Consider the following 15,201-nt stretch of genomic DNA (forward strand, 5'->3'; position numbering starts at 1 on the left):
CCTAAAGTCTGCCAAACACAAACACATACACTCTCCCCGGCACTTTTCTACTATTTTTTTTTTTTTACTGATTTTAATATTTTACAATGCCAATTCTATTTTTAAATGCCTTTTACTTGTTCATATTCTTAATGAAAAAACTGAACTATAAAATACGGGGACAAGATAAGCAATTCAGCATGAACTCTCAATGAGAAAAGACTGAGAGAAAGGGCATTACTATATAATCTCCTCTGCCATCCTCACTCATCCCTGTGAACACACAACCTGTTTTTAATGGCAATGTCAGGAAAAGTTGGTCCTTCTCAGAAATAACAGCCTCAGAATTCTGTGTGCTTTATGTGCCCTATTTTCACAGGAAGATACTGTTCTTGACCAACTTCAGTAACACATATTTGCTTTCCCTATAGATCTACATTTCTAATCATACTTTCAGGTTCCTACATATTGTTTGAGAAAGAGACTTCCTAGGATCGAGGTTTATAGAGTGTGGTCACAAAATGGCAAAACCAGCTCCCTTAAAATCATTTAACTCCATGAAATAACTTAACTACAATTAGAGATTATTAGGCCTGATAAGTGTATCTAAACCTACCAACAAGTGTAGGATTTTTAACTTGCTATATACATTTGCTACGTGCCATATAATTTCAGAAAGTAAATATAAAAGCAGCTATTTCCAGTTCCAATGACATTATCATTCTCATAAATGAAACCATTCACAAAAGATGTGGGGGAAAATGATTTTTTAAAAAATGACACAAAAGATCATTCCTGATAGGGTATATAATTTTCCATTTAGGCAAAGGAAACCATCTGTTAAATACATCCTATAAATTTCAGAACAGAACACATCATGCAAGACAAACAATGGGATAACATGTTTCAGATGCATTTGTACTTACTCTGGAAAAAAGATCTGTTAAAAATGCTGGTTTTTAATTTTTTTCCACTTTAGAGCTTGAGAAATTCTAACTCATGGAGTGTATCAATTATGATAAAAAATACATTTAATTTTATATTTTTACAGTTTGTATTTAATATACAGCAAATTCACTTATTTTCTAATGTGGCAGTTTCCAAAAATAGAGGCTGAAACCCAATCTTCAAATGCTGATTTTTAAAAAACATGGCATTTGTACATGAAATTTCAAGTAATTTTTGAACACCTTTATTTCTTTGTACCTTTAATATATAAAAACACTAGCATGTTTTGGTTAGCACAGAGTTTAAAAAGTGTATGCCTTAAAAATTCGTATTAACTACATTAAAAAAATACTCATCCCCCCTCCCCACTAGTTAAAAAGCTCCCATACAGACCTTGTTGGTCTTATGGGTGTATGCTCAGTTCCTAGTACGATCCCTGAAAGACAGAAATGATTGAATCCACACTTCCGTGTGTATTTCCAGTAAACCACCACCTCACTGGTGATACCACTCTCTACTTCCAGCAAAGCTCCAAGAAAGCTCTCTAATTTAATAAAGCTCTCTCCAACCCAACTGCTTCCAGGGACAAAGACAGAAAATTTCTACCTATTTAATATTTAGTAAGTGCCACCATAAAGTACACTTAAGAGACAGCAGAAGACCAAAGCTGAAGTAGGGACAGTTCAACCTCTACCAAAAAGTTAAAATTGTTTGAATGCATTCATTATATCAGGACCTTCACATGTGAGATTTGGTTTAACTTTACAAAAATTGGGGCAAAATTCCCAATTTCATAAATTTTTAAAAAAATTTTAATGGAGGCTCAGAGAAGTAACTTGACCAAAATCAAGGTGTAAGCAGAAGACTACGCTTTAAACCCAGATTTCTCTAAATCCAAATCTCATGTCCTTACCCATATAAAACATAATACATTACCTTGAAACAAAATTTGTAACCATTTTTAGGATTAAGTCATAAAAAATTAACAAATGACATACATTTATAAAATAAGTAACAAATTATAATAAAAATTAAAATAACAAATTAATTTCTTTTAAAAGAAAATGCACTCACCTGTCCTGCTTTACTAAACCGATGGCCTGCCAATATCATATGAAATGCATATTTTCTAACCATGGGACTCTTCATGTTTATAAAGCAATGTGCTGCCTGTTCCAGAAGAAGTGCACTTCGAAGATCAGAATCCTATTGAATGTTTTAAAAGAAAAGGTTAGTTTCACAAAATTAAAAGTAAAAATACAACTGGTGAAAAACATTTACTTTCTTATAATATATAACATATTCAGTGTTTAACTTAAGAGTATCTGAGGGCAGAAATCAAGAGGTAATCCAATCCTAACGATTCTTCCAATAAGCACTTAAAAATTCCTTCAAAAAATTCTCTACCATGAAATGTGTGTGTGTTTTACTTTTCATAAAGCCAAATATCTGGTTATGATATGTACCATGTAAAAAGTCTCTGAAGAAATGCAATCCTTTTTCAAATGGCAAAGAAGTATATAAACTGAGAACTTAAAACAGGTATATTGATTAAAGATAAACCAGAAAACAGAACCCCAAAACAAAACAGATTCACACCAATCTAATTCCTTCTGGAAACTGATTTGTGACATCCAGTAGTGTATTTCCATTCATCCAAGAAAAAAATGAAAGATACAACAGAACTTGTGTAAATTATAAACTAATTTTACCTATTATTTTATCCTATGTAAAGCTGTACTGTTTTTGAAAGGAATTCTCAATTTTTGCTTTAATTCAAGAGAGCCAAAATGGCTATTTCATTAAAAAGTCCAGAAGGCTTTCCCTCCAAAGATTATCACCTGCTGTTGGTATATTAATACATGGTACAACTCAAATTATTTCTACCTCAACTGATTCTGACAACACTGTCCACAAAAAACACATACTATATTTACATCCTCATTCACAAGGACAACCTTCCAACTGAAAGAGCCATCATTACTTTAAAAATAATTGAGAAAGTACTGAAGGTTGCTGATCAAGTATCAACAACATTTTCACCAAAACTTTCTCTAGGTTTTTCAGCTGTTCTCAAACTGAACTTACCATGCCCTTCCATGTGTTCTGCTGCCATTATTTTCCCCAGGGAAAGTTGAAAACAGAAAACATTGACTTTAAATGAAATAATTTCAACAGATTATAGTTACATCAAAAGTGTTATAGATCATTATTATAACTATATCTGTAGCAATTATAAATTATATTAGAGCTGGAACAGATCTAAGGGAACACTCTAGAAAGCATTCATATAAATGGCAGATATTATCTATTTCAACCCCCTCATGACAAAAAGTAAATAATAAGATAATTTTTCTGGTAACTAAGATCCAAAAGCTAGTAAGTGGGAAAAGTCAGGACTATACAATTAACAAACAGCTCTACAACAATTCATCAGATTTATTTGGGGGAGCTAGGGAGCTTCCATCTTTTAATTTTTTAAAAGAAGCGTTTTTATTAAGATTTTATTTTTAGAGAGAGGGGAAGGAAGGGAGGAAAGAGGGAGAAAAACATCAATGCATAAGAGAAACATCAACTGGTTGCCTCTCAAAGGCCCCTCAACCCAGGACCTGGTGGCCCACAACCCAGGAATGCGCCCTGACCCAGAACTGAATCAGCAACCTTTCAGTTTGCAGAATGATGCCCAACCCACTGAGCCACACCAGTCAGGGCAACATCCTTATCATTTCAGGAAATTACTTTCTTTTTAAAAATTTAATACAAACTCTTTTTCTCTTAAAGACTACATGGTTGAAGGAAAAAAAAGTCAACATCTTTCTTTCCTATCCCATGCCTCATCCGATTTGCCAGCTTAGTATATATTACATATACACACACATATCATGTATGTAGTATATATACACATTATCATGAGTGCTTATGTTAGTTTTTCTGAAAATATATATACTTTTTTATGCATTATACATAGTATCCTTTATTTTGCTTTTTAAACTTAGGATCCTGGACATCTTTCCAAAACCTCTTCATCTCTCATTTCTTTTAAAGCTACATTGTATTCCATTATAAAATATACCACAATTTTTATAGTCTCCAACTGATTAATACTACTTCAAACTTTTCTAACTACAGAGGAAGTGCTTCAATAAACATCTTTCTAAACACAGCTAATTATAAAAATATTTTTATTAGACAAATTTCAGGAAGTAGAACTGCATTAATGAAAGCTATACAAATACTTCAAATTTTTGAATAGTCAAATAGCCAAATATTTTGAGTAGTCAAAATAGCCAAACTGCTACAAAAAAATACTATCAACATATATTCTCATCAGCATAGAATGAGTATATATATATATATTTTTTTCTATTCTACTCAGCCCAAGATCGTTTTTTAAATGTCTACTTCTTTAATAGAAGGAAAAAAAAAATAACTTTTTTCATAAAGAAACACACATTTCTTTAATAGTAAGCCTGTTATATCTTTTACAATGTTTAAAGCCTTTGTCCTTTTTTTGTGAATTGCCTGTTTATACCCTTTTGTGAATGGGTTTTAGTGATTATATGTTTTATAAGAGCCCTTTGTACACTTAAGCAATATCAGGCCTTTGTCATATATTTGCAAATATTATTTCCCAGTTTCGACATTAAAGAATTTATCCTTTCATAGTCAAGCATACTATCTTTGCCTTTACGACTTCAGGATACGGCATCAAACTAGGAAAGGATGTTATTATTACTAGATTTTTTAAAAATGTGCTCCTATATTTTCTTCTAGAGTTTTTTCTTCAGGTTTTATTTTTCACATTATAATTAATCCAGCTATAATCATTGGGTTGGCCAAAAAGTTTGTCTGCTTTTTTTTCTATAAGATGCCTCTAGTAGCACTTAGTTATCTTTAACTTCATTTGAAATAATTTTGTTAGATTGTACTGTGACAGCTGTCACAACAGTGTGCATTTAAAAAAAAAAACCTTATCAAAATTGGTGAATTTTCGTATAGCAGTTTTAATATTGAAGATAGAAGAAAAACAGCAACATTTTTGGCATATTATGCTTTATTATTTCAAGAAAGGTAAAAAAGCAACTGAAAACAGAACAAAAGACTTGAGCAGTGTATGGAGAAGGTGCTGTGACTCATCAAACATGTCAAAAGTGGTTTGTGAAGTCTCGTGCTGGAGATTTCTCGTGGCACAATGCTTCGCAGTTGGGTAGACCAGCTGAAGTTGACAGCAATCACATCAAGTCAATAATTGAGAACAATCAATGTTATATTATGCAGGAGATAGCCAACACAATCAAAACTTCCAAATCAATAAAGTTATTGTTCAAAGTAAAAAATGTGTCTTTTACCCTGGCTGGTGTGACTCAGTGGATTGAGAGCTGGCCTGTGAACTGCAAGGTCGCCGGTCAGATTCCAAGTCAGGGTACGTGCCTGGGTTGAGAGCCAGGTCCCCAGTTAGGGGCATGCGAAAGGCAACTGATCACTGTATCTCTCGCACATTGATTTTGTTTCTCCCTCTCATTCTCCCTCCCTCCCCTTTCTCAATCAATCAATAAACTGTCTTTTACATTACAGAAAAAAATTAAACGGACTTTTTGGCCAGCCCAATAATATTATCATGTAATGAGTAAGACAGGAATCCAACCCCAAACAGCTAATTAGATGTCACAGTACCATTCAGTGAATTACCTAACACATCTCACTACATTAAGTGACACCTAATCACATGTAGTATTGAAATTATCGCTGTTACTTTGTCTATTCTTATCACTGTAAACAGTTTAATTTCTATAGCCTTAGAATACATTGTAATATACAGAACAGGTACTTATCTCTAGTTACTTCTTCAATTTTGGAATTTTATTTAGACTTCTTAATAAAGTTTCACAATTTTTTTTTCAGTCCTATAAATTTTTTGTTTATTCCTAGTATATATGCACACATAACACACACACAGCATAAATACTTTTCTTTTTAAATTGCCAATGAAGCTTCATTAAATTGCAGAACTTGGATGGGAAGCAAAACCCGGACATTCCAATTAACACACAGTATAAAGGATATGCCATAGATGCCTTTGATGGTGTGTACAATCCAGTTGAGAACCAGCACAGTAAACGTTCAGCAATCTCAAACTTAACACTGAAGGACTGACCAATTCAGGACAGACCTGGAAGTCCCTGGCACAGAGTACTTTAGCTAAAACAAAATCTGAATCTTGCACTCAGTAAAGTGTTGTCTGAGAAAGAATCGATTTGCAGATCTGAACACCTTACATCCGTATCTCACTGCAGCTTAGTTCTTTGTTAGTCCCTGTCTCTTACAGTGACATCTAAAGCAGAAAAAACACTGTTTTGAAACAACAAACAAAAAAAGGCCCTGGGACTTCAGGTTGAGATGGAGGCACAGGTAAACACAGCTTGCCTCATCATACAACCACATTGAAATTACAACTAAGCCATAGAATAACCATCACACAGAAACGTCAGAAACTGAATTGAATGAAGTCCTACAACTACACAATTAAAGAAGCCACATCCATCCAGACCAATAGGAGGGGCAGAGATATGGAGAGGCTGAATGGGCTGGTCCCATACCCATATGCAGTGGATAAAAATTCAGGAGGGACATCTCAGGGGTGAGGTGTCCCAGAGCAACACCAGATCCCTCAGCCCAGGGTTCCAGTGCCAGGAAGATAAGTTCCCGTAACTTCTGGCTGCAAAAGTCAGTGGGGATTCAGTTGGTAGAAGAAACTGCTGGACTCCCGAGCAGCTCTTCTTAAAGAATTCACACATAGACTTACTCAGACTCACTCCCTCTGAGCTCCAGCACTGGGGTAGCAGCTTGAAAGGGACCAGAGGCACATCGTGAGGAACTGAAGTGTTTGGCATCAAGGGGAGTGCTGGGGGACAGCTTTCTCCCAGACAGAAATGAAGGTAAAGGCCACTGTTCCTTACCTTAACCCTCCCCCTAGAAGGCCACAGAGCTGGCAGACAGGTGCCATATCTGAGACTCCATCAACCTGGCTAACACTGTTTGACCCTCCTCTGAAGACCCCCAGAGACTCCGCCCCACCCAACTTAGGCCCACCCAAGCTGTTAACAGTGGCTTTTCCATACGAATGGCTAGACCTGGCTCACACTTCACAACTTCCTAAATTCTCTCAAACAAGCAACAACTGGCCTGATCAAGCCCCTAACCCCTCAGTGGCCCCAAGCCCGACACTAGGAGCAGCAAGCCCAAGTTCACAGCATGGCTTTGCCTGGGAATTTCCAAGCCCAGCATAAGTAGCAGGCATCTGCAGATTGCTCTGTAGCTCATGCAGGGTGGCCGTAGACAGAACACAGGGAAGAGGCCGGGGAGGGGGTTCGGCTGACCTTGGCCTGTACCACCCAGGAAACCCCAGAGCCTATGAACAAAGTGGAAAGCTAGAGATCACACTGGAGCACCATCACCCTGCCCCTGCACAGCTGATCCTACACAGAGGGTGGAAGTTGGTGGTCAGTGGTCACAACCAGTCCTTGCAGCTGAATGGCCTAGTTAAATCCCTCTTAACTACAAGAAGGAGGTGTACTCAGCTCACACAGAGGACATACCTCAAGTGCATAGCTTGGGTGATAGGGGAGGCTGTGTTACTGGGCCCTAAAGAACAGCTATTACATTGGGCCAGGCTACCAAGACAGGGAGGCTGCAAAAATGAGGAGACAAAGAAACATGGCCCAAATGAAAGAACAGATCAAAACTCCAGGAAAAAAGCTAAATTAAATGGAGATAAGCAATCTATCAGATGCACAGTTCAAAACACTTGTTATAAGGATGCTCAAGGAACTCAGGGAGGACCTCAACAGCATAAAAAGACCCAGTTAGAAACAAAGGATACACTAATTGAAATAAAGAATGATTTACAGGGAAACAACAGTACAGTGGATGAATCTATCAAATCAATGATTTGGAATATAAGGAAGCAGAAAACAACCAATTAGAACAAGAAGAAGAAAAAAGAATCCAAAAAAATGAGGATATTGTATCCAGCCTCTGGGACAATTTCAAGTATTCCAACATTCACATCACAGGGGTGCCAGAATGAAAAGAGAAAGAGCAAGAAAATGGAAATCTATTTAAAAAAAATAATGAAAGAAAACTTCCCTAATTTGATGAAGGAAATAGATATGCAAGTCCAGGAAGCACAGAAAGTCCCAAACAAGACAAATGCAAAGAGATGCACTCAAAATGACAAAGGTTAAAGATAAAGAGAGAAGCTTAAAAGCAGCAAGAGAAAAGCAGTCAGTTACCTACAGGGGAGTTCCCATGAAACTGTCAGCTGATTTCTCAAAAGAAACTCTGCAGGCTAGAAGGGACTGGCAAGAAATATTCAAAGTCATGGAAAGCGGGGATCTAGAGCCAAGATTGCTCTATCCAACAAAGCTATCATTTAGGTCAAAGGGCAGATAAAGAGCTTCACAGGCAAAAAAAAACTGAAGGAGTTCATCATCAGCAAATCTTTATTATAAGAAATGTTAAAGGGACTTAACATAAGAAAAAGATCAAAACTCTGAAAAATAAAATGGCAATAAATATGTATCTATCAACAATTGAATCTAAAAAACAAACTAAGCAAACAAGAAGAACAGACAGAATCACGGATACAGAGTGGGTTTTGATGGTTGCCAGATGTAAGGGGATTGTGGGGGAATAGGTGAAGAGGTTTAAGATAGGATTAAGAAATACAAATACGTAGTTACAGAATAGCCATGGGCATATAAAGTAGAGTATAGGAAATGGAGTAGACAAAGAACTTATATCATGACCAATGGACATGAAAAGGTGTGAGAACTACCTGAGGAAGTGGGTGGTGCTGTGTGGAGGGGAGCAAAGAGGGAAAAATTGGGATGACTACAATATCATAATCAATAAACTATAATTCTAAAAAAATAGAAAAAGAAAATACCACAGAGAGGAACCTAATATCACAGATAAAAGGAAAAAAAAAGGCGGCCCTGAAAAGAATAACAACTGCCATCAGTGTTGATGAAAGAATAACAAAAGAATTTCATAGGGTAGTTTTATGCAGAAAGCAGAGGCTATATATTCTATTTTCTGGTAGTTCATATCTATGCTATGAGAGGTCTATTATACATACTCTATAAGGAACTAAGAAAAAACCTGTGATATATGACTTTAACAAGAACTCCAGCCTATGAACTCTGTCCCACAACCAAGAGATAATTTTAACAGAAGCTGAAAAGGCAAACATTAACTTAAATTATGAGGATAAATATAGGGGGGGAAAACATCTAAGCTAGAGGCTTCAATAACCACGTCCATAAAAACATAGCTGATAAAGGCAGTTGCAAAAACTTAACTAAATAAAATCTCAAGGATGGTTGTAAGATTTTTTTCTTTGCACAATTGTGAGATAAACAGGAACGGTGTTATCAGCTGATCAATTTAAAACAGAAGCAGTTTCCCCCAAGCTGGAGAAATTGATAAAAATGGCTGCTATTACTATCGCTGAGAAACTGATTCAAGGTATTTAATTCAAGAACAAACCAAAAGGGCTGTAAGGCAAGAATAAATGTCCAACACAGAAACAGACACAAGTAGAGGAACAGTATCATGTCTTAAACACCAAATTCAGACATACTATCCTATGGGGTGGTGAACGTGGCATGCTTTGTCATTAAGGTGGGACTGCTCTGCCATGTGAGAATCCCAAGGAATAACATAGATCCACTTGCCCGTAAGTTTGCAATCCAAAACATAAAGTCAAAGTACAACTCTTTCCACCCAGGCCTCAGAGCTGTTTTTTGCTATAATGGTATTAGCAAAAATCTAGGAAACACAATTCATGAATGTCAAAAATATGTAACTCAGTTCCTTGTCCTCATGATGAAGTGAACTTTCCATGATACTATATAGCCTTTCTAGTTAATATTCATACAATACATACAAATTATCAGTTAAAATTTAACATAATTTTATACAAATTATGCCTAGAAATCTTCACTTTCAAGTTATCTCAAAGATGTACTAGGAATGTACAGAAGAAAAGGCCACTAAGAATCACAATTTCTGGGGAAATAGACCCCACATAGCCCCAAAGCAGTAAATAAGAATAATTTGCTAGAATTTCATGACAAAATAAATCATTCAGGTTTGAAAAAGAAAGGTAAAAACAAAGAGTTGAAAAGGAAAGAAAACAATGACAGAAAATTACAAGATTACAATGCAGACAAAAGAATTTGCTCTAAAGAAATTTTTTTACTCAAGCTCCCAAACCATAAATTTCTTTCCATTCACTGATAATCCCTAGGATGAAAAACACAGCAACATATTCAGACTCAAGATTACTTATTATAATACAAACCATCAACACACCCAAGAGCCTATATTCAGCTCTATCAAAGAGCTTACGTTTGGCAACTGTTCATATGGGTCAGTGATCATGCAACATCAGTCATTAAACACTGTTATCAGCTCTTAACCTAATTAGTTATATCTTACAGAAACCCTTTTAGAATTAATGGTTCAGTTCAAAAAACATTTGTAAATCATATACCATGTGACAATCCCTGTGTTAGGTACTAGGAATAAAAATATAGAGGGCAACAAAGTCTCCTACTCTCAAAGCTAATAGCTTAAATGTAATTTCCAATCTACTATGACAAGTCAGGTCTTACAGCAATTATATCATGGCATGATAGAGACACTTAGGACAATGTGGTGTATTACGGATGACTATATGAAGGACATAACTAATATCAGGACTGGTAAATTAGGTGAAGAAAGAGGGAAAGGGCCAGGATAAGGATATTAAGGACATGAACCAGGGCAGTAGCAAGAAGGATTTTTTTAAAAGAGAGAGAAAAGTATAATACTTGGAAATACAAAAAGAATACATATTTAAGAAGTTCACCAGCACCCTCCAATTGTGTTACTGACAGGAAAGAGAATATGGGAGTTTTCTGCCTTGAGCAAATGAGGGGCTAGATGGTTATGACAATTTAAGATCACAATCTATAAAGGTAAGAAAGCTGATGATGCTAGTAATTGATATGTCAACTTCAAGGTGCACTGGAAACACCCAAGTAGGTAAGTCTAAATGGCAGTTGGCCATGCAAATCTAAAACTCAGGAAGTTAGGGCTGGACACAGATCTGAGAGTAAAAATCATGACTGTGAACACATCACCCCCCAAAAATGTATAGAGTGAAAAGTACAGAGTGATCCAAGGACTGAAACCATAGTGTACATTACATTAACATTTAAGGTGCAAAAAAGGAGGGATTTGATTTTGTTCTTTTGTTCTTAAGCATTCATCTAAAAATGTGTCTTTAACCACACTTGTAAAGCAATTACTATCATTCTTTACAAGGCTGTATAAGTAATGCAACTTAATAATGTGTTATAAACCTTTAATAACAACTATAAATGGACTGCTCTTTCTCCCTTTTTAAATATTCATAATATAGATTTCTTAATGCTTAGGTGATTTTTTTTTAAGTTCATGCTGGTGAAATAAGATTAAAAATTCCTGAGTGACTATTCTTTTTAAGTATCAATTTTACATCAGGAATGATGCACATGCTTGTTACTTTAATACTGTTGTGCATAATTCACAGATGTACAACACATTTGTGGTTAATAGTAATGCATACTTAAATCTGTAAGTAAAATAAAATCAGTTTATAAAATAATGCATTTAAAATTAATTCAACAAATAACTAAAGTAGCCATGTTAAAAATTCTGATTCCCCTCTAATTTTGTTTTGCACATCCTCTCAAAAAAGAAAAGGAAAAAAAGAAACACTTTCTAAAAATTATGAGGTAACACTAATTAAAACAAATACTATGCAGTTTCAGTACCTCACTGGTCAGCCGTATTAAAAGAGCTGCGGCCTCTGAATATTTGCTTTGGCTTTTTAAGATTTCAGCACTAAGCAATACACATCTTTCAGCCAATACTATATTCCTAAAAAAATAAGACAAGAAAAATATAATTAGCACTACAATATTATCGTAATACATCACAGTAACCATTTGTTCAACACAAGTTTTCAACTCTAATTTTCAAGTAAAAAGAAATCCATGTCCTTGTTTTCCATTTACCAAGAAGGTTTAAAAAACAAAACTAATAATTCTCATAACTCATCAAAACATTTCATCATATAATTTTGTGGTAAGAATACAATGCAAAGTCACATTTCCTATATGCAAAAAGCTAAAACTTAACTGGTATGTCTAAACTAGTGGCTATTTAACAAATAAAACTTGCTCTGAACAAAAATGAATACAAACATTTCACTCATATTTCTTCTCCTTCCTTGTTGCAAACTCTTGGTTATGTGCGTTTCATTTTACTGGCTAGTTGTAGAAATATTTAGACTTTTTTCCTCTGGTAGTACCACTGAGAAGTTTCAATTACAGATGGCACGGGGCCAATGTTACCTGATTGATTCCTGAGCAAAATCTTTGTGAAAACCCAATTTTGATTTTTTTTTTTTTGTGGACTACTACCATCAATAATCTACATTTGGATTATTTATTCTTGAAAATAATATAAATGAAAACAATCTTACTGCGAAATTACAAGATGGGGCCCTTTTGTTGGGAAATAGCAAAGTTTTTCTTTTCACTTTCTAATCCTGATATTAAAACACCACTTGACCTTAAAATTACAACCAAAAATTACTACCTTGAAGGTCATTCTGAAGAGTGATATTCTTAAAACAATTTACTACTTTCAAAAATTACAAAAAATACTGTAGGTCTGCCATAAACTTCCTACAAAACATGGTTTTCTCGGGGAGTATTTATGCATATCTAAGAATGTTTTAATGAACACAAAAGACTAACTCCTACTCATATATAATATGCTCAAATATGCCTCAGTTCTAAATCTTAACACTATCATTCCACTAACTATATTTTGCTATGTATAATGTGCACCCATGTTTTTGGCCCAAACTTTCAGGAAAAAAAATCTTTTGTTTTAATTCAATTTTTAATTTATTTATATTTAGATGTTTGCTTTTTTGTATTTCTAAAGGAATTTTTGCATTTATTTTTTAACATATTATGGTACAAGAAATTTTATGTAACAAATGAGTACAAAACACAGGAACAGATACAAGGTATTTCAGGTACTACCCATGGATAAAGCGCATCTTATTTTTCCCTCAATAATTTGGGTAAAAAAGTGTGAATTATACGTAGCAAAATACAGTATTTATGTTTGATTCTGCACAAATTTCCCCATGTTGTCAGTTATTAAGTCACAAGGCTACCAAATCCAGGACTTCAGTAATTTCTTAATTCAAGCAACATTTTAAAAAAATCATTTGTGTCAGAGACAGTGGAAATGCTGAGGATGCAACTATTTCTATGATACAGACCCTGTCTACAAGCATAGAATAAATAGGATCTCTCATTAATTAAAAAGTGGAACCTGACATTTGAAGAAGAGGGCACTGCAAAAGTAATATATTTCCTGTATTTTACGAAAACTTATTTACATCTTAATATTCTCTGAAACGGGGAGCTTCTTAAAATTGACTTATATAATTAATGTAGTGTTTCTAGTTATCCCAAAATATCTATCAAATTCATGATACATCTTACCAATTATGGTAACTTAAAATGGAGATTATTAGGTAAATGCATAACAGTGTTTATTTAGACAACAACACAGTCTGTTGTGGACAAAAAGACTGAACTGGATTGCCAAGGCTATTTTGGCTAAGTCACTAGGTATTATCCCTTTTCTTTTGCATCATTCCATGTGCATCTCTGCAAATGTTCTGTGCTTCATGAAGACCAAAAAACAAAAACAAACCAACCAAAAAAAAATCTTTTCAAGAAAGAATGAAGATCAAACTTCTTGAAATCTTTTCCTAATCTGGCTTCCTTTGGTATCTCACTCTCCTAGTTCTTCTACCTTTTGAATCTCCTCTTTCAAAGGAGGCTGTATCTCCTGCCAGAATCTCCAAATGTATTCTCAAATAGATTACATAAAGTATGACAGGTAGAATTCAATACTGGCTCCATCATTTATTAGCTGCGTGCCTTGTGCAAGTTAAACTCTAAATTTCAGTCTCCTCATCTGTAAAGTACGCATAATAACACTACCCACCATTTTATAGGCTTAAGATTAAACGAGCATGTAAATTTCTTTGGCATAGTAGCAAATGCTGAACACTCAATAAATGTTAATTATTAGTGTTGTGGTGTAAATATAACATCATGACTAGTACTACTACACTTCAACATTATAAAAGACAAAATTGCAACTCATCTTCCAACCCATGAATGCTACATAGGAAAGTCAGATTAATCTTCCTAAAAAGCAACTTTTATTATGTCAAGATTGTACTCAAATATTCAGTGACTCCCCATTTACCACTACATAACTCTTAAGTACAGCTTAAAAATAGGAACAACAGAGTGCTAAGACTCCCCACAAGGATTTCTTTCAAACCATCTTTCCAAATTTACCACTCAATACTTTCCATACTCTCAAACCCCCTAACCTAGCCAAGGGCTCTATTCCCTTTCTCTAGTAATGCTGCATCCAAACCATTATTCTTTCCAATCACAATTTCTGAATTGTCTTTAATGTCTATCAAATCCCAACCATCTTTCTTTCAAGGTCTATTCCCGAACATCCCATGAAACTTCCTGACTACTTCTGGACCAGTTCATGGTCTCCTTATAGGTAATGGGTTCTAATAGAACTCACTATGTGTACAAAACACTTCTCATTTTCTTCTCTGGACTATTATTTAACTGTTTGTGTTTTGCCTATTTAACAAAGAAAGTTCAAAATGGCTAACTCCTGGTTTAACAGTGTTAAGGTTAGGTGTTTCCACAATACAAATCACCCTCAATGTAACACGCAGTCTCAACATTACATACAACACAAATTCCTAACCGCGTATCGAAATAAAATAGGAAAGGAGAATGTATGTAATAAAACACTAGTTTTATAAGATTACCTCATTTTGTCTGTCTATATTAACTTGATTTGGGAGCTTGTAAGAAAAACAAAGAACCATTTATATCCAATAACAATATAAATGCCAAATTTACTTCTAAGTGGAAAGACCATAAAATATTCTAGTCACCTACTTGCAGATATCCCTGTACGTCTGGATTGCTGTATCCATGTAATGTGCAGGGTATGGCCTAGGTGCACCCGGCTGAAGAAAAGCCGACACTGCCGCCATTTCCTAAAGGAAAAGACCTTATTTATATTATTTCAAAAGGAGAGAAATAT

General features: G+C 34.9%; 1 protein-coding gene across 1 annotated transcript in view; it reads right to left on the reverse strand.

Moving 5' to 3' along the window:
- The window catches only part of TRAPPC8 (trafficking protein particle complex subunit 8), an 85,939-nt gene that overhangs the window by 43,188 nt on the left and 27,550 nt on the right, over positions 1-15,201 (reverse strand). Inside the window, exons 10-12 of the mRNA XM_054583503.1 lie at positions 15,054-15,154; positions 11,793-11,898; positions 2,002-2,133 (exon numbers count right to left, since the gene is read on the reverse strand). Coding sequence (XP_054439478.1) covers positions 2,002-2,133; positions 11,793-11,898; positions 15,054-15,154 — 339 coding nt within the window. The remainder of the gene's footprint in view (positions 1-2,001; positions 2,134-11,792; positions 11,899-15,053; positions 15,155-15,201) is intronic.

The sequence above is a fragment of the Pteronotus mesoamericanus genome, unplaced genomic scaffold (genome assembly GCF_021234165.1).
Source record: "Pteronotus mesoamericanus isolate MK-2021 breed Mesoamerican mustached bat unplaced genomic scaffold, CSHL_Meso_final contig_74, whole genome shotgun sequence".
Lineage (NCBI taxonomy): Eukaryota > Metazoa > Chordata > Mammalia > Chiroptera > Mormoopidae > Pteronotus > Pteronotus mesoamericanus.